Source organism: Beta vulgaris, chromosome 7 (assembly GCF_026745355.1).
Source record: "Beta vulgaris subsp. vulgaris cultivar EL10 chromosome 7, EL10.2, whole genome shotgun sequence".
NCBI lineage: Eukaryota > Viridiplantae > Streptophyta > Magnoliopsida > Caryophyllales > Amaranthaceae > Beta > Beta vulgaris.
Window position 1 is genome coordinate 58,515,850 of NC_079208.1, and position 20,985 is coordinate 58,536,834.

At 35.0% G+C, this 20,985-nt stretch overlaps 3 protein-coding genes across 6 annotated transcripts; 2 read left to right on the forward strand and 1 right to left on the reverse strand.

Annotated features, from left to right (window-relative positions):
- The first annotated feature begins 396 nt into the window (after window positions 1–396).
- On the forward strand, window positions 397–2,652 carry LOC104900453 (WUSCHEL-related homeobox 2). Its single transcript, XM_010687869.4, has 2 exons — window positions 397–922; window positions 1,963–2,652. The coding sequence occupies exons 1-2, from the start codon at window positions 421–423 to the stop codon at window positions 2,484–2,486; spliced, it is 1,026 nt and encodes a 341-aa protein (XP_010686171.4). The 5' UTR covers window positions 397–420; the 3' UTR covers window positions 2,487–2,652.
- Window positions 2,653–10,754: 8,102 nt separating this feature from the next.
- On the forward strand, window positions 10,755–13,732 carry LOC104900137 (hypothetical protein). Of its 4 annotated transcripts, none has more exons than XR_791047.4 (3): window positions 10,755–12,937; window positions 13,091–13,144; window positions 13,254–13,732. XR_791047.4 is itself a non-coding variant. In XM_010687492.4 (2 exons), the coding sequence occupies exon 1, from the start codon at window positions 11,380–11,382 to the stop codon at window positions 12,913–12,915; it is 1,536 nt and encodes a 511-aa protein (XP_010685794.2). In that variant the 5' UTR covers window positions 10,755–11,379; the 3' UTR covers window positions 12,916–12,937; window positions 13,091–13,732. The 4 variants fall into 4 exon arrangements, 1 of the variants encoding a protein (XP_010685794.2); XR_791048.4 differs by having other exon boundaries at window positions 13,437–13,732; XR_791049.4 differs by having other exon boundaries at window positions 13,446–13,732.
- Window positions 13,733–14,750: 1,018 nt separating this feature from the next.
- Window positions 14,751–18,223, reverse strand: LOC104900138 (heat shock cognate 70 kDa protein 2). Its single transcript, XM_010687493.4, has 2 exons — window positions 17,771–18,223; window positions 14,751–16,690 (listed from the first exon to the last, which is right to left on the reverse strand). Exons 1-2 carry the CDS (start codon window positions 17,982–17,984, stop codon window positions 14,958–14,960), a joined length of 1,947 nt encoding a protein of 648 aa, XP_010685795.2. The 5' UTR covers window positions 17,985–18,223; the 3' UTR covers window positions 14,751–14,957.
- Window positions 18,224–20,985: the final 2,762 nt, after the last annotated feature.

Sequence of the window (20,985 nt, forward strand, 5' to 3'; positions counted from 1 at the left end):
CTAACTTTTTTTTTCCCTGGGACAATAAATTTAAGACTACCTTATGATAGCTTATAATTCCAATACAAAATTAACAAAATCTAGATCTTTCCTATTTCCAAGTCCACAAGATTAGTAAAGTGGGCAAAAACTCTTCAAATTCTCTGTTGCTAATCAACTCCATGGAATTTAGCTGTATTATAAATAATTAAGACGCCAAAACACAATTTTTTTCCCTTAGGAAATTGAAATACATGAATTAAACTATTTAATGCAAAGTTTTAAAAAGCTTTTTTTTCCTTTTTTTTTTCCTTTTTTTAACTGCCACCTCAGCTGAGTAGAGTATATCACTGCTACTATAAAACTGCATGAACACCACAAAAACTCAAACAAAAAAAAACAACCATTTTTTAGAGAGAGAAACTACTTCTTAAAAAAACAATGGAAGAAGAACATCAACATCATCAACATCATGATGATGATGATGATGTAAACCATACCCATGATGATGATGATCATGGTCATGATCATGATGATTATCATGATCAAGAAGAAAAATCAGGAGTAGGAGGGTCAAGATGGAATCCAACAAAAGAGCAAATAGAGATATTAGAGAAGATGTATACTGAAGGTGTACGAACACCAAGTGCAGAACAAATACAGCAGATTACTTCTCGTCTTAGAGTGTATGGTTATATTGAAGGCAAAAATGTTTTTTATTGGTTTCAAAATCATAAAGCAAGACAACGTCAGAAACAAAGACATGAAAGATTAGTTGCTGCTTTTTCTTCTGCTAATCATAGTGTTAATCGTTTTATTGGTCATCCACCTCAGCATCATTATCTTCCTAATAATGGTATTAATGGTCTTAATCTTAATTCTAGACCCATTTTTCCTTCTACTCATCCAACTTACCACCATCATTATCTTCCTAATCCAAATGGTAAGCATTTTACTAATTTAAGTTTGCTTTCTTTATCTTATTGGGTGTTTTCATTGTTAGATATTGTGAAAACATCTCAAACTTAAGTTTTACATAATACTCGCTACACTTTTCATTGTCGGAAGTTTTACATTACTTGCTAGTTGCTACACTTTTTTTTTGCATGAGTCTTTTTCTTTTTACTCTCTACCTCTTTCTTATTCTTTAAAAATTGCTTAGAAGTCCATGAATTGAGAAATGTAACGAGTAATATGAAACGGAGGAAGTATATTGTTACGATAAATTTAGGGGTATTTTCTAACTCTATTTTTATTTAGAAATAATATTTCTTAGTATTATATTTAACTTTAGATATAGGCTACAGAAAATTCTCTATAAATTATGTTCATACTACTACAAATTTTATGGTCTAACAGAGAAGTATACAATTTGGTTTTTAATGGATAAAAAGATGCAAGAATTGTTAATTGTATATAATGAAATGAAAATGGTTTTCAGTTTGAAGTTGATATTTTTTTGAAATGAAAGCATAAACATGAGTTTTTCGAAGTTGACATTCTTATGACTTTGACTGCTTTCTTTCTATTCTTTCTTGTTTGATTGAGTGACGTACATGTATCTAATCTTTCAAGTAATAAAAGCGTAGAATTTTTCTTTGGTTTTTTGTACCCACCATAATCAAAAGATTACATAAGTTTCTTAAAGAAATCAATGATGATGTTAGTATTTTTGCTTTTGAAAAAAATTAGATAATATCAATAAAATGTCATGCGTACATTTAAGCAGTCATTCTTTTATATTCTCGGGAACACCTAATTCTCGATATATCGAGGAACACCTAATAATTTATAACAAGAAAGTCCCATTTTTTTTTAGATACGTAATATGTGTACTTTTAAGTTAGTGATCAGAAGACATTGAATTATGAGTACTACATATCATTGGTAACCTAAGATGTATTTTGAATTTCTAAACTTTAAGCATATATCATTAATCATAATATTATCTAATCTTGGGCATGGTGCACTTGTTATTGGCAGTTATATGCAGCCCATATTATCATTTACCACAAGCCAACCTTGGATTTTATAATCCACCACAGCATCATTACAGTGCACCTGCAGTTGATCATGATCAAAACATGAAGATCAAGAGATCATCATCATCATCATCAAAACCTAACATTGGCAAGCAAGGAACAAATCAGAATATGACACGTGGTTCTCATGGTGTTGGGGTCCCACTAGGTTCAACACTAAGTGGTTACTGTGCTGCTATGATGAACTCAAAATCATCATCATCATCATCATCATTAGGTGATCATCAATTACACCATGATTATCAAAAGATCAATTGCATGGGGATGAAAACACTGAATCTTTTCCCTGTGCATCCAACTGGAATTTTGGAGCATAAATTTGGTGGAAATAGTACAAATAATTCAGCTGCAAATTCTTGTGCTACAAGTTCTTCTTCTGATACAAATATTAATGATAATAATGGAGATCATCAACACCAACAACAACAACACTTTTTTGATTTCTTTTCTAGTGAGAGTCGTTGATGATTGAATTAATTAACAACTTTGTTAATTAGCTAACTTAATTTTATTGGGATTGTGCATGGTATTGGTATACTTCATTAGAGAGGATCATATTAATTGGTTTTAGAGGGGTTATTTTTGGACTTGCTACAAAAGCATGTGATAATATAATTTTGCTTAATGATTTTATGTTTGACTTCTTTGCTTTTTAATTATGTTGTTCTTATTTAAGCTGTGGTTTATTTGATTAGTTATTGTCATGCTTGTAAAGGTAACTTGCGAATTGTAATATGTTTAATATTATTAGGTAATGAATGAAACGTCATGTTTACCTAAAAAAAAAAGTAACGTGCATTTTTTAGTTTAAATTTAGTTTTGAATGTCGAGGAAAATCCGGTCCTACTATTCTTTAGAGGTTAAAATGGAAATAATTTATGAATTTATGACAAAATTTCACATCATTTGAGGTAATAAATGCTTGATTCAAATTTTTATTTCTATTTTAAACTTCTTATACATAGCCCTAACGGCCCGTTTGGTAGTCGTTAATAAATTGTGGTAATGGGTATGAATTTTAAGTGTAATTTTATTAGGGAAAGACCCTTAAAATCTCCATGGGGTGACATTTTTTCTCCGTGGGAAAGCAATCTCACCCCTAAACTTGTGTTTTTGTCGCCAAGGGGAACTAATTTTCATTACCACTCATTACCACCCTACAAGGTGGTATTGGATGGGAATGAAAATTCAAGAAGGAAAATGGACACTTTAGGATAAATTAGCATTACCATGGGAATGGACAATGATATTTTTCACAAATTTACACACAAATTCATTCCCATTACCACCATTTATGACCAACTACCAAACGAGCCGTAAGGGCTATGTATATCATTTTCCTTTCTAGTAAGGCATTATCACCCGAAAAGACACTTCATAGGTATGATGATAGATCAAGTCTGATTAATATTTAGTTCACTATAATTTATCATTATTTTATTTATATTTGTTTGATAAAAACTCATTATATTTGATTAGACTTAAACTCGTCTTTTGATTGAAATTTATATGATATGGTATATAGGAGATCAAGCAACATCTCTTGATTTGCTACTTGGACCCCATCTAAGAAACTCATAAAAAGCCCTTAAAACATTTTCAATGTCATGAACATCATACTAGCCACTAGGATATGGTATAAGATCACCATACGCTAGTATTATGGTATATATGAAAATCTTTTTTATATGATCGATATGGTATAAGATTAAATTATCTACAAACTAAGATAAAGGGAGAATGGTGAATACTAGCTAATTCAATCTAAATTATTTCCCACATCTTATTACCTTATAGGGTGGTTACTTTTTTTTATATAATAATTTATTTCATTACATAAAAACTCAATTTAGTTACGAGCAACATCAAAACACCAAAATTACACCCCTAACATCATGACAAAGAGTCAAAGACTAACAACTTGTACAACCAAACAATTCAATATGCGACTACAACTCGAAGCAAGCTAGCAGCCCTCGGAATTATACAGAGCAACTGCAATATATGTCCTTTATGCGTGATAGAAGCCGAATCACCCGAGCACCTTTTGCTTCACTGCAGCGTCGCATCTCAGATATGGTTATGGTGGATTGAATTATGGCAGATTTCATGGGTTTTCCCTTTCAGTCTGAAGGATGCTTTCTCACAATGGTGTTGGCCAAAAAAATCACCTTTCTTCAAAAAGGTATGGTCTGCGGTTTTTTTCATAATATTATGGACTTTATGGAAGGAAAGAAATCAACGCATTTTCACAAATCAGTCCTCATCAATCAAGATCATGAAAGAGATGGTTCTTCTAAGATTGGGTTGGTGGATATCGGGTTGGAAAGAAAATTTCCCGTACAACCCTATGGATATTATGCGAAATCCGGCTTGCTTGCAATGGTCCAGTAATTTGGAGATAAGTAAAGCAAATCACATCGGCAAAAATGACGTGATATGGTGCCCCCCTGCTTCTCACACAATAAAATGGAATGTTGATGCGTCAGTTCATACCTTCAAATCTCGCTCTGCAATCGGGGAGTATTAAGAAATCATTCGGGCAATTTCATGTGTTTGTTCTCATCTCCCATACCTTTTATGGAAATTAACAGTGCAGAAATTCTGGCAATATTTAGAGCAGTGAAGATAACCTCATCTAACAAGGATCTAAAAGGGGTGAAATTGATTATTGAATCCGACTCAAAGAACGCGGTCCTATGGTGTAATAGTGACTGTGGAGGTCCGTGGAATTTAAACTTTCAATTGAGTTTTATCAGGAACGCTCGCAAAGGAGGGCTTGAATTAATGATTGTTCATAGAAGTCGAAGTGCAAATGTAGTAGCGGACTCAATGGCGAAGCAAGGTCTTCATAGAAAATCCGAGTTCATTGCGTGGATGTGAGTGCTTTGAACATTTATTCTTAGCATGCTGCAGGAAGAATTCGAAGGGAGGAAATCAGGAATGAAGAAGTGTGAAGTCGTGGTGTGGAATCTTGCCAGGCTGGGCCCATCAAGCCAAAAGGAACTCATGGATTTCAGAATGTTGTGGAATCTCAAATCTCAAATCTCAAATCAGTAGAGTATGGTAAAATTGGAATCACAGATGTAGGAATTTGTATGCAGCAGTAGTTGTTTGTGGGAAGAGTCTTTATCAAGACTTGACCTCCTTTCATGTATTTGGATTTGGAATATTATACTGTAATGTGTTTGTTTTTGAAGCCTTTTAAGGATGGAAAACCTCCTCTCCTCCGGGTGTGATTATTCACTATAAAAGTTTTCTCCTTCTGAGGAGGAATACCTGGGTTGAGTTGAGGTCTTCTATTCCTTGGTTATGAAGTAATAAAAAACTAAATTATCAAAAAAAAAACAATAGAACAAGATAAGCAACACACTCTTACCAATTCTATGCACAAGCAACAACACCCAACACAAAAAAAAAAAAAAAACACCTAAGAAACTCATAAAACCCTTAAAACATTTTCAATGTCATCAACACCATAGTAGCCACTAGGATATCTCTTACTACACCATCTCTTAATTTGCTACTTGGACCCATTTCAATTCTCCATTTTTTGACAGATTCCAAGATCATGATGAAGAATTTGATATTAATCATTATTCTCCAAGTTATGATGGAACCAAAATGACACGAATAATTAAAAACACAAAGATCGATATTTAAAAAATTATACTTTTATGAGTTTAATTTTTTGCAAAATTATATCGATATCTTTATTCATATAAGACATAAAGAGAAATTCTCTATATTTCAGCAATAATTCCACCACCTAAAATAAAAAGATATTAACCAAAAAAAAACTATATACAAGACATCAATAACCTCCTCCTCATTTTTAATATCCAACTTATCTACACTCATTACACAACATATGATTCTATAGAAGATAAAACCCTTTATAGATTTTTCCAATCTGCACATTGGAAAATGGAGCTAGCTATCTAGCTAGGTACCTCACTAGCTCACAAAAACCTTTTCCTTTGGACGAATGCAGCAGCTTAGCCTGCATGCAGCTTACTAACTTTTGCATGGTTTTTTCCCACTTAAGTTTACTTGCATTACTACTACTTCAGCCATCCTCCTTTTTTAAGCTAATCAAGTGGACTTTTAATTTTTGAGCATGCCCATAAAAAAGAATGAATATGAATGGTCAAAACTCAAACAAAAAAAATAACTTTGAAAACATACTTAATAATTTAATTTTTTTGCATGTTCCCAATTCACTAGGGTTAGCTCTCTTTAATGTACCAACCAATAGCTGAGATTGTAAAAGACTACATACCCACTAAATTTATTTTGTTTTGGACGATAGAGATTTGAGTGTATATGAGTAAAATCAGCTTGTTTTGAAACTGACAAATGAAAGCAAGCAAATCCTATTTGTATATTATTGTCAGTACTGTGTAATCAGACTTGACCTATATAAGCTAAAGTAACCCACTACTCTTATCCAGGCTTTAACCTAATTGGAAATTGTGTTATGTATATCCTGCTATCTTTTTCTTTTCTTTTTTCCATAACCCCCTAAATTTTTGGTTCTCTGAAATTTTTTGTGTGACTTTCCCAGTTGAGAAATGATAAGGAAGCTGCTCTTTGCTGTATTGTTGTCTTGTACTCTTGTCCATAAATGTCAGTAAGAGCCTGAGAGGGAGAAATGTTTGTTAGATACCTAATCTGCAAGAGGACTAATTGACTACAAATCCCAAGGGTGTATATTGTATAGATTATAGATTAGTATTGTTGTTAGAATTTTTCTTCAAAATTTGCCTACAAGATTGTCATTTGAGAGCTTCATATCGGTTCATGAATTATTAAATATATACTTCCTTCGTTTCCTAAAGATCTTCCCTCTTTCTGTTTAAGTGCGTTTTCAAAAGATTTTCCCTCTTTTACTTTATTCCTTTTTTGAAATTTGTTTTCCCCTTTTTACCTCTCATGTCTAGAGATGACAATGGGTAGGATCTGGACAGGGTCCTCTAGGATCCAGATCCAGATCCGTTTTTTAGGCAAGGATCCATATCCTACCCGGATCCACTGGGTAATAAGAATGAGGATCCATATCCAGATCCGTATGGATCCTATGGATCCGGGTCCAAAACGGATCTTTGCCTATTGTCTTCAAACTAACCTAATTTTCACAATATTTAAAGATTTTAAATAATAAAGTCATCTAATATCAACCAAAAAATACATTTAAATTTTGAAAAATAACTATTGCAACTACTTACCACTATTCAATTATCAAACTGTAGATTAGTTATCAACCCAATTTTTGAATTTAATTATCCTGTAAATTGGCACAAAAGGCACACTATAATTAGAATAATAATATGAAATTCAAGAGAAAATTCGTTTTCAATGTAATAACTAATATTATAATATTATCAAAAACATATTATTAAATTATAATAATATTATAAAAATGGGTAAACGGATCTGGATCTGGGTAATAATTTAGGACCCGGTCCAAATCCGTTTTATTTCAAGGAAGATCCGGATCCTATCCGGATCCATAGGGTCCAAAATTTGAGGATCCAGATCCATCAAAAATGGATCTGGATCCACGGATCCGGGTAGGGTCCATTACCCATTCCCTTCTCTACTCATGTCTCTATCATATGGTCCACCATTACATTATTAATTCAATTTTACTCCATTTTTCTCTCCTACTTTAACCCTTTTTTATTTGTTTATTTATCTGAACCCCTTTCTCTCTCCTATTTCACCCACCCCACACCCCACACAAGTGGATCCTCCTTGGTATATGTAGGAAGAGTAACAAGAAAGATCTTTAGGAAGCGGAGGAAGTAGTTAAGTAAATTGCAATAAAATTAAAAAAAAACTACAAAATGATATTAATTTATGATAATATAATAAAATTACGTGAGGGAGAGGTGGTAAATAAGTGGAGTACCACCCCGAATTACAGGAAATTACCCATGGTTCAAATCCTCATTTCAACAATATGTTAGGGCACTTAATTTTGAGTTGTTTAGCCTTGTACCCAACCTCTGAGGTGGTGTGCCCTACAAGCTAGTAGCCTAACAAGGGTTGAACTTAGATATGGCAATGGATCTTGGACCCGTCCCAGATCCGTTTTAAAGGATCTGGATCTTAGCATTTTGGACCCTGCGAATCTGGGTCGGATCCGGATCCCACGCAAAAAAACGAAATTGGATCTAGATCTTACGGAGAGGATCCAGATCCGACCCGTAGTTCCGTTTTTAATAGTTTGAATATTTTGATTTTTAATTAGTAACTTAAGGCTATTGTTTATCTCATTCTCATACAAGATTGAATATTTTAAATGTTGGGATATTGCTATATTGTAGTTTGGTGAATGTTATAATAATTATATCATTTAGCGATAAAATATTGGTAATTGCTTGTACAACTTTTTGGGGAAACAGTCAGATCCAGATCCGTAGAACCGTGGATCTAGTGGATCCGGATCTGGGTATTGCCTTTTGTGATCCGTAGGATCCAGTTCGGATCTGGATCTAGGCTCAGAAAACGGATCCGGATTTGGTACCACCAAGAACCGGTCCAGATCCGGCCCGTTGCCATCCCTAGTTGAACTTCGGGCCAATTATCTTTCCTAATAATAAAAAAAAAATTATAAAATTACGTATCAATCGTGTTTATAAATGTATAGTAAGCTTAATGTTTTTATTTCTAACTTCTTATGGTCAACATTCCAACCAAGGCTTGGCCTACTGGTAAAGGTTTGGTCTCATGATCTCAAAGGTCATGGAACCAAATCCCACTAAGGGCTCTTTGGAGTAAGGTTGGCCTTACCATCCCCCTCCCTCCAAGGAGTCTGACCTACAAACTTGGCTGGTTATATTTGTGCGAGGTGTTGGTTCAGTAGGGTCTTTCATCTTACAAACTTTTAAAAAAAAAATATGGTCAACATGTTATCAAAAAAAAAAAAAAACTATTCCAATGTATTTTAGAGATAAATAGGACTATAGTGTTTTTTTATATAAAAATAACTAGTTAAAGTTGAGAAAAGTAAAGATAAAAAGATAATCGGACAAGCGAAAAGAATTGGGTTCAAGTCCCATAACAAGTAGTTTTGAGTTTCATGATTTGTTTGAAATATCCAATAATTTTAAGTAATGATAATGAGGTCAATTCCTTATTTTGTATTTTATGTGCTTTATTGTTATTTCCTAGTGCAGTTGCTAAACCCGCCTAATTTTTACTTCATGTATGGTCACCCAATGCTATGGAGGGTCATATTCTTATTTCAAGTTTCATACATGCTGTTATCATCTACCATTTCAAAAAAGTTTGGAATCTTTGGTTACTTATTGGTGGAATACTAAACAATCTGAAACTTTTTTGGAATGTTATTCAAGAAAAAAAATCTTATAGAAAAATTCATCGAATTAGAGTAGCTCCACTTGTTGGACGAAATGTTAAAGGATTATCCGAAAACACATAGGAACCCAAAATGAAACTATTCAATTGATTAAAAATCCCGTGTGATATAAGACATATGATTTTTCTCATATTGAAGTACATCAAAAGTAAATACTTACTTCCTCTATTTCTTAATACATGCAACACATATGGAAAATAGCGTAACAGCAAGGAAGAGGAGGAAGGGTGAAACATAGCCTATTATATAATAAAGGAAGGGTGGATCAAGGGGTGAGGGGATTCCTTTCCCTATGGCCCTAATGAAGTCATCGAGTATCCAAAATGTCTTGACTGGAATCCACATGTTTTGTGTTTAAACTAGTGAGTGTCCCGGGCGATGCTCCGGGTTATTACTTTTCGTAACTTTTTTTGTCAAGTTAGGAAAAATTGATTGTATTGACATGATAAGTAATTGCATGATTTTTGGAAAATAAACCCTTTAAAGTTTGGGGATGAAAGCAATTACTTAACTTTCTACATGGAATTGAAGTAAGAGTTTATGTCTATAATAGTCTTGTTGTTAACATAAAACTGTTAGCTCTCTAACTACTTGTGCAAATCTTTTAATGAGATATATTAATAAGACGTTATGATATTTTATTTTGAAATACTAAACAACGGTGTTATGTTGGATTAATGGTTAAACTTCCACTTTTCATTTCAAAGGTCACGTGATCGATTCCTTGTAACTACACGCGCACAAACTTTTTTATGAACGCCTTTTAATATATTAGTATAGATTTTGCGCCTCAAACAAAGGTCCCAAGTCCGTGGTCTCCCCCGCCTATTTCCGTTGTCAAGTGGAATGTCGATGCATCGATGAAAATCACTTGCTCCAAGTCGGCCATTGGTGAAGTTCTTAAGAATCACAATGGAAATTTCTTATGCCTCTTCTCAAGCCTTATTCCTTTTTTATCTGTAATGTTTTCTTTGGATAAGAATTTATCCAAAAGAAAGTATGTTGCAAGTATTTTTGGGTGAGAAGCCATATATCTGTTCTTATGAAAGAGGCCCAAAATGAGTTACACTTTGGGCTGGACTTTTCAATCAAAAGAAATCCACATCATCCTCAAAGTATGACCCACCAACCACTTCCCTATTAAAAATAAAAAGTGACCCTAGCCCATCAACTAAGTTTAGAGCTAACCAAATCCACTAATTACCCCCTCACCCTAACCTCCGTCAACTCTCCGTCATCCTTTAACGGAACTCCAAACGATAAACGTTAAACGTTAAAATCTATCAACATCTCATTTAACAGTGTAAACTAACGCCATTCATTTTGTTTGAAGAGGGACAAATCCGTCTTTTTCTTTTTACTACGAGAACTTCTGTTGTTGCCTCTCCCGGTTTCTCCCTCCCCTTCTCTCTCATCTCTTTCTCTCTCCTCAATTTTGGAGCTCTGTGAATTTTATTGTTTGAAGATCTCATCTCAAATTTTTCGCTGACTCAAAAATTCAACTCTTTTTTATTTTATTTTCTCATAAGGTACTTATTATTTTTTCTCTCTCCTCAATTTTTAGAGCTAATTTTGTTTATAAATTTATTTATTTTTGGTCGGTCACTTTTTTTTTTGGGTGTTATGTTAGTCAATTTTAGAACAATTAGAAATCTTTGAGGGTTAGGGTTTTGACCGATTAATTTGAAATTCTTGTTAATATTGTAGAGGATTTGTTGTTGTTTTTTCAATTTGTTTGATTTTTTTAGCTGCTGAAGTGATTATTTGTTTGTGGGTTAGAGTTATTTATGTGAAATTGATTATGAGATTGATGTATAGATAGTGTGGTTAGAGAAAACCCTAGAATTTGAGGTGAAATATGTGTGTGTTCTGAGAAATTTGATATGATTGGGGAAATTTGTCATTAGTTGCAGTAATTTATAAGAAAAAAGGACCCTTGAAGAATTGAATTTTTTAAGGGTGTGAAAGTAAATGGGAGAAGATTTGTTAGCAAGTTTATCAATGGAGAATCATCACCCATCAACATTGTTGTCAATGGATTCGAGTTCGAAATCTCATGAGGAAAAAGAAAGAGAGATCAGTAGGCATATTATACTATCTCGTCCTGGTCCACCTGATATTAACCTTCCGTTGTCGGCGGAGCGTAGCCCTCCGCCTCCGCAGTCTTGGACTCAGGAAGCTTGTGATATGTTAGAGGTTGGGTTAGGGACTCAAGTTTATGAGTCAGAAACTCATGTTAGTGTCCCTAAGATTGGGAATGGGCACCGTAAGTGTGCTAAGAGGCTTGATAGTGTGTGGGGTGCTTGGCTGTTTTTTAGCTTCTACTTTAAGCCTTCGTTGAACGAGAAGACGAAGGGAAAGATTGTGAGAGATGGTAATGGGGTTTCGGGGTTTGAGAAGTCTGATCTTCAGCTGGATTCTTTCTTGGTTCAACATGATATGGAGAATATGTATATGTGGGTTTTTAAGGAAAGGCCGGAGAATGCATTGGGTAAGATGCAATTGAGGAGTTACATGAACGGGCATTCTCGACAAGGGGAAAGGCCGTTCCCTTTTAGTGTTGAAAAGGGTTTTGTTCGGTCTCATAAGATGCAAAGGAAACATTATCGAGGACTATCTAACCCTCAATGCCTCCATGGAATTGAGGTAGTTCGACAACCAAATCTTAGTGCTCTTGATGAGGATGAGCAGAGGAGGTGGATGGAACTTACTGGAAGGGACCTGAGCTTTTCACTTCCAGAAGAAGCTAGCGAGTTTTCTTCATGGAGGAACCTTCCAAGCACAGAATTTGAACTGGAGAGGCCACTTCCTGCCGTGAAGAGTCATGCTAATGGCCATTCGAAGAAATTGCTAAATGGCTCTGGTTTGAACTTGTCCACACAACCATCTAATCATGTGAACGATGGATTTGATCTCTCAGCTGCTGCCAATAAGAAGAGGAAGGATGTCCCTGCTCATGGAAATGATGAGGATTCTTGTCTTCCAGCCAATACGCATTCTTCAGACGGAACGCAAGATGCAGTAGAGATGCATCCAATCGGAACAGGACCCCTATGGGCCCCGGAATTCACTGGGGTTATGAGGAATGTTTACGGTCCTGTTACTTGTGCAAAATCTATCTATGAAGATGATGATGGGTATATGATTGTCATTACCTTGCCATTCACAGATCTTCAAAAGGTCAAAGTTTCTTGGTGGAATACAATATCTCATGGTGTAGTTAAAATCGCATCTACCAGCACAGCCGGCTTGCCCTATCTCCAGAGAAATGACAGAAAATTTAAGCTTACGGACCCTTCTCCCGAACACTGCCCCCCTGGTGACTTCAAACGGGAGATACCTCTTCCATCTCGAATTCCAGATGATGCCAAGTTAGAAGCTTATTTTGATAACACCGGACCAGTTCTAGAAATTTTGGTGCCCAAGCCCCGTATAGGTCCTGAAGAGCACGAGGTTCCAATCTGTCTTCGTTCCCATCTTGCTGGGAATGATCTCTTATTGTCTTGACTAAGGCATATCTCACCTAAAAGTAAGGGCATATCACATACTTAACATTATTACTCAAACTTGCTAGTTGCTAGGTTCATATATATAGGATACAGAAATCCAACATGTAGGACTTGATGTTATTGCCTTGTTATAAACAACATAGGTCTGATTTTGTTCTTTTGCATTTGAATAGCTTTTAAGTTTTGGGTCTGCACTCATCCTGCAAAGTGAAGTTCAGAGATTAATGGTAAGTAAGATCTTATTGCTTCATCAATGTGTTTTTATTTCCCTTTCTTTAACGAAATTATTATATTAGCGGTCATTGGATTTGTTATATTGTGGAGTGGTTCGTGCAGTAAACATACAAATGAATGTGGGAACTGTATTTCAAGACATAAGTGAACAGTGCAATCTCTAGTTGAAGTGTTTTCTTGTAGAACCTGAAGAATGTATAGCTGTATTGTTTTTCGGAATAATGGATCAATATTTCAGATATAATGTTTCTGTTGTCTCTCCTACTCTACTATAATCTTTCGCAGCTAATGCAGATTAACATTTCGGAGCGATTTCTCCGCTTTATTTGCTACTTTGGGCGCCATTCTACACGCCAAGCAGCGACTAGTTTAACCACCCTCTGCGCAACAAAGACCATCAATCTTCATTCGCGTAATTTTCCGGTGTAGATGACATATTACATCGAAACAAAATTGTATATATACAGAGTTATATTTGTCATTCTGGATATGATTCTGTTTTACCAGAATGGATTCATTCGTCATGATTCATAGATTGTACGATAATCTTTATAATATTAATGAGAATTCATTTGATCTTATGTCAGTTGTCATCTTATCTAATTGTATGTATTGGTCTGTTGATTCTTAATTAATCTTCTGTGTTTAATTTATTCACTATACTTAAAATAATGCTATGGTCTTCATTTTGCGGCTACCGGACAAGGTCAAATGCGTAGAATTGTGGGTGCAGATATACTTACTTTTTGATTAATTAGTATGAAAGGTCATATTGATTGCATATTGTATACGCACCTTCAAAGATACGTGTTTGCTTGTGATTCTTCTTTACAATAACAGTATTAGTAGTGGACTTTATTTTTTGAAGAACTAGTTAACTTAGAAAATGACTTTAAAATGTGATACTTTTTCGTCTGTTTTAAAATAGATAAAAAAAATTATCACATAAGAGAACGAAACATTTTATTTATTTAAAACGAAGGAAATATTATTGTTCAGATGAAGAAATAACTCCTGAATGAAATCATGAATATTTCAGAGGATGTTTGTTTTGCAAAAATCGCGTGAAACAAAAACAAGAAACAAAGAGTGTTTAGCTGGATGATTGTGATAGATAACTTATGAAATTTTTTAGATTCATTACCGCCCGAAATTACACTAAACAAAGTTCAGAAACTAATATTAATCAATTTTGCAACTAGGTGAGCGTAAGATGCCCCCCAACTTCAGCTATTTATTTGTCTGATTCTATTCTGGTATTGTTGTATCTGAACTGATTTTTGTGTAAATCAACAACTCGATTTAGGATGAATCCCATCAACTATTTTAACTCAATTGTAAGAGTTTCTATTCCGCAGTAAGTTCTAACTCGATTGTAAGAGTTCCGCAATATGTTGAGAAACAGTAAGTTCCGATACAGTATAGCAAGTTAGCAACTGCTCTGAAGATAACCATTGCTTCGGCTGTTCTCTCTTTTTGTTGCAAGGTCAGTCCACAACCAAAGCTTATCAATGCCAAATCTAGAAACAATAGTGACGGGCTGAACGTATCGGGAAAGAGATTCAAAATCGAAGGAAAAATCTAAAAACAAAGCTGAACTTAAGGGGAACTAAAAAGATTTCATTTTTGAAATTGTTAACAAAATAAAAAGTAACTCAGGCAGAAAAGCATAGTTTACTGCCCAACCTACAATTAACATCCAAAAACAAAGAAAGTATTCCCCAAACCACACTCCTAGATTCTACTTATTATTACAAGCATGAAAGTACACTAAATAAAAGACTAAGAGACCATAAGAACATCCATTTAATCAACCTCCTCAATCTTAGGACCAGCACCACTTGCACCACCAGGAGCAGGACCATCTTCATCCATCTGACCACCCATATCAGCACCACCTTGGTACATTTTCGCTATGATAGGGTTACAAATGCCCTCCAGTTCCTTCATCTTGTCGTCGAACTCATCTGCCTCGGCAAGCTGGTTTCCATCCAACCACTGAACAGCTTGCTCAATTGCTTCCTCGATCTTCTTTTTGTCAGCTTCCGACAATTTGGAACTGATCTTTTCATCCTTGATAGTGTTCCGCATATTGTAAGCATAATTCTCAAGGGCATTCTTCGACTCCACTTTCTTCTTGTGCTCTTCATCCTCCGACTTGTATTTCTCTGCTTCCTGGACCATTCTCTCAATCTCTTCCTTGGACAGCCTTCCCTTGTCGTTTGTAATAGTAATCTTGTTCTTCTGCCCTGTGGTCTTGTCCTCAGCAGAGACATTGAGGATACCATTAGCATCAATGTCGAAGCAGACATTGATCTGAGGTACACCTCTTGGTGCCGGAGGAATGCCTGTCAGCTCAAACTTGCCAAGTAGATTGTTATCGCGAGTTCTGGTTCTTTCACCCTCGAAGACCTGAATCAACACACCCGGTTGGTTATCCGAGTATGTAGAAAACACCTGCTCCTTCTTTGTGGGAATGGTGGTGTTTCTTGGGATAAGCACAGTCATAACTCCCCCAGCCGTCTCCAGTCCAAGAGAGAGAGGAGTAACATCAAGCAGGAGTAAGTCCTGCACCTTCTCATTGCCTTCACCGCTCAAAATTGCTGCCTGAACAGCTGCACCATAAGCTACAGCCTCATCAGGGTTGATGCTCTTGCAAAGCTCCTTACCATTGAAGAAATCCTGGAGCAATTGCTGAACTTTCGGAATCCTAGTTGAACCACCAACAAGCACAACATCATGGACACTGTTCTTATCCATCTTAGCATCTCTCAAACACTTCTCAACTGGCTCCATACACTTCCTAAACAAGTCCATGTTCAACTCCTCAAAACGAGCTCGAGTAATAGTGGTGTAGAAATCAACACCTTCATAAAGAGAATCGATCTCAATGGTGGTCTGAGCAGTAGAAGACAATGTCCTCTTCGCCCTCTCACAAGCAGTTCTCAACCTCCTCAATGCCCTTGGATTTCCATTGATATCCTTCTTGTGCTTTCTTTTGAACTCTTGCACAAAGTGGTTCACCATCCTGTTATCAAAGTCCTCACCACCAAGGTGAGTGTCACCAGCAGTCGCCTTAACCTCGAAGATACCCTCCTCAATAGTCAGCAAAGACACATCAAAAGTACCACCACCAAGATCGAAAATCAACACATTCTTCTCCCCACTGCTGGTGGCCTTCTTGTCTAGACCATAGGCAATGGCAGCTGCTGTAGGCTCGTTGATGATACGCATAACATTGAGTCCGGAAATCACACCGGCATCCTTGGTAGCTTGACGTTGAGAGTCATTGAAGTAAGCCGGGACAGTAACCACCGCGTTCTTGATGGTTGTGCCAAGATAAGCTTCCGCGATTTCCTTCATTTTTGTAAGAACCATTGAAGAGACCTCTTCAGCAGAGAACTGCTTTTCTTCACCCTTGTGGTTGACTACAATCATGGGCTTGTCAGCTGGGCCAGGAATCACCTTGAAAGGCCATAGTTTCATGTCACTTTGCACGGACGGGTCGCTAAATCTCCTACCGATCAAACGCTTGGCATCTGAAAACATTAATTTTATGCGTTAATTGTCAAGTTCGTCAAATCATTGACACAAACAACTATTCTCAAACTAATCACACCAAAGAAACACAAAACATCAAACAGAGGGGAATTCTAGATCCATAGTACTAAAAGTTAGGAAACAGAATTAACGAAACAATAAGATATCCAGAAATTAGAATCGCTCCAACAAGACCTCTTAATCTTCTATTATCAGTTCCAAGTTACAAATCACAATAACTGTCATAATCTGCTGTTTTTGAAAAATTTGAAACCAGAGACAAGCGCTAATCACAAATTCACAACTACAAACAAAATTGAAGAACAAAAAACTCCATGGATATAGAACTCAGCTTTGTGCGAAAACAACAGACAAATTGAAGAACAAATCTAACATAAGATGTATGATAACAAAATTTCATCAGCAAGCTTGTCACCAAATTAATAATAGAAACACCACAGCAAAAATGATTACCTCTGAACTCCGTTGTATTTATTTTCATTTAAGATAACAAATTATCATGCTAGATTAGTAGATCTTGACTAAATTTGATTTGCACCTTCCATATAAATTTTGCACATAATTGAACACATTCATTATCATGCGCGATTGTGCGTTAACGATCGCACAAAAAACAGAGTGCAATTGCAGCACAATTAATAAAAGTGATCTATCAATTCAACAAATTATTTCACATGCACAATCGTCCACCATATTCTTAACAAAATTCTACATGACAATCACTCACCATAATCAACAAGCATAAATTTCAACAAATTTTCAAGAAATCTTACGCTTAGCAAATTATCAACGTAATATATTCCAAAAATGAAATCATTCTAACATAGTTCACAACCATAATCGTCAAATGAATCACGTAAACAAGCTAATTAATCATAAAAACAGACGACCATACCGCCAAGCATAATTTCCAACAATCTCTCAACTAAACCTACACTAGCAAATTATATCAAACATAAATTTCACCTAGCATAGTTCACGATCAAAATCATCAAATAAACCACAAAAACGAGCTAACTAATAAAAAAAAAAACATAGAAAAGAAGAGACGATCATACCAAAAACAGTGTTGGTAGGATTCATGGCGACCTGATTCTTAGCAGCATCACCAATCAAACGTTCAGTATCAGTAAAAGCGACATAAGACGGCGTCGTTCTATTTCCTTGATCATTTGCAATAATCTCAACTCGATCATGCTGCCATACTCCAACACACGAGTATGTCGTCCCAAGATCGATTCCGATCGCTGGACCTTCACCTTTTCCAGACATTTTTGCCTTCGATGAAACTTAAACAAAGAGAAAACTGTTGAGAAACAAAAATGGAGAAAATTACAGAGAATTTCGAAGTGAATGTATGTTAATTTTTCGCAGAAGTGTGTATAATGTGATTTGAGGGTAAGAGAAGAGAAACGAGGGTTTTTTTATAAGAAGCTGAGGTTTGTTTCGAGAAGGTTCTCGTTATTGATTCTTGACCGTCAGATGTTGATCTATCGGTTTTTTAAAGGTTCCCGCTCTCATGCTTTTTTGCGGGTTAAGTTTTATTTTAATTCATGTTTGAAGGGGAGAAAAAAAAAAGGGTCTGGTTTATTCGAGAAATTTCGGATTTAGGGTGTTTTAGGGATTTTGGGTTATTGGAGGATCTTGGCCGTTGATTTTTGAGTTTTTTGATCTAGTGACTTTGAGTAGGACTCGTGGCTTTTTTTTTTTCGGGGTGGTGGTTCGGTGGTTGGTTCTAGACTTTTTTTTGTCCTAGGAAAGCCAATGAGTATGAAGTTCTAGAGAGTACTTACGTACTTGAGGTAATTTTTTAATTTTGTTGGACGGGTTCTTAAATCTTACTTGAGGTTGTTCACTGTTTAAGGGTGCCGTGCTGACGTGCTCAAGTTACTTTTGTGAGTCCAAGATGTGTACAAAAAATATAATTAAATGAGTTATTAGGCCTGAGTTATGTTTCGGGTAAGAAAAAATAAATTCATTTATTGATATAATACTTTATGATAATGATACTAAATACAACTTGGTTTAATAGTTAAAATTTTTGTATATGTACCTGAGGAATTGAGGTCTCGAGATTAAACCCTATACAATGTCATTTCAATATTTTTTTATTGTATGGCGCAGTTTCTTGTTTATGCACGCCTTTTGATATATTTGTATAGATAATTTTTATTATTACTTCTTCTGTCTCATAATCTCACTTCTCATTTTTCACAACAATTAAGGAAAATATAAGGAATTTCAAGGCCTTGTTTGGTTGTATATGGGAAGTCATACTTCCTAGGAAGTTATTTTTCCCATGTATTAGAAATTCCTAGGAAGTGTAAAATTGTGTTTGGTTGACAATGGGAAGTAGAACTTCCTATGGGAAGCTCTACTTACCTAGGGGGACCTAGGTAAGTATAAGTAACTTCCTCCATTTTAGAGGAAGTAGAACTTCCTAGGAAGTGCAAATTTTCATGGTTTTGTCAACCAAACAACTTCATATACTTCTACTTCCTAGGAATTTGCACTTCCCATAATTTGTTTTGTCAACCAAACAAGGCCTAAGATTTCACAAAAACATATATCTAGTGAATGTTTATTGGGTACTTTTATCTTATAATTAAATTTTTTCGTTTTTTTGCATAATTTATGTGCATCAAGTTTCCTATATTAGTAATGTATTTAGCCTAATACAATTTTTTGAATGGATCTGTTATACCATAACTTATATGCACCAAGTATACTATATATATTAGTATGATATAGCAAATTTTGTACCAAGGATGTCTTGGTCTAATGGTTAAGATTGAGGTAATGTGAACTATAGGTCATAGTTTCTAATCCCCACTCCCCTTCTTTGTACCATTTTCGTGGCTCATATGGATAAAAAAAATAGCCAAATTTTGTTTAATATAATTAGGTTTTATTTGATATTATCACCTTCTGTAAAGTTAGTTTTTGTATGATATAATCAAGTTTTTAAATAGTCGGTTCATATGGTACGGTGTAATCAGTTTTTTATATTATAATTTCGGTTTTTGCATGACATAGGCCCTGTTTTCAACTTATCTTCAATCCTTATAAGAAAAAGAGTTTTGATACGTTTAGCTTGGTTCAAAAAAGTTCATATAAGTTTAGTTACGCAAAAACCGGGTTCGGCATACTCACAAAATTAGGTGTAATAAGTTTTATATTACACCTTATTTGTTTTTAAAATTAACTTATTACCTTGCGTGATTTTATTTCTTAAAGTAAGTATATATAAGGCCTTATCAATTCACCATTATTTTTTACCGTACTAAAAAATATATTTATTAATTTAAACCAAGTATTACTAGTTGGTATTGCTTTTTACTTCTTCTATTTATCAAAGTTATTCCATAATCTGGTCCACATTAGTCGATACAATTGTTGCATTTGATCTTCTTGAACGCGAAGATTCCTGGCGTACTTTTTTTTGGCAAGGGCTTGCCTCGACTCGCGGTAGCCACCACATCTCGTAGTTCCTGCTAGATGTCTCGTGGTAGATCGCTGCAAGCCTACCGCGATTTGTGGTTTCCAATATATCGTTTCTTCTTATTTTCGGATTTATTTCGGAGTTGTTTTACAAGCTGGCCTCTTATAAATATCTTATTGGTCGTTTTTCTCTCTGATGATTTTCCGTTAACCAAAAACATATGGCCAACCTTTCTTTATGAGAATTGAGCTGTTCTTGAGAAACTATAACTATTGAGGTCTGGATGTAGAATTTTAGGGTGCTGTGTGAACCTTGGGGGGAGTTTGTCATTGGAAGCATGCAACGGCATGGTGGCAAAATCACTTCTAAAGCAGTAGCCTCTGTACCACAACACAACGCAAATAATACAAGATTAAATCAAGTTCAGTTGACAGATATACACATATAAATCTAACTTACTCTATAGTTTGTCAATATTATTGTTTGTTTATTCTTCATGAATATTTCAATCACACTAATTATTTCCAACAACAAATTCACAATATGCACTATTCACATAATCTAATTCGACAATATAATGACAAATGCCAGTTAAGAGATGTTGGTTTTGTTTCATTATATATATTTCATATATTTTTATTATAATATTTATTGACGGATAATATATATTGTCAAAGTTATACATCGACATGCGTAAAACTCGAATTGTATCGATTAATATAGAAGGAAAAGAGTAATAATTTTTAAAATGTTTTTTCATGCACTTTATTGTTTGAAACTGATTTTGGAAATGATCTCTATTCTATACCAAGGGTCTAAGACATTTCTCTC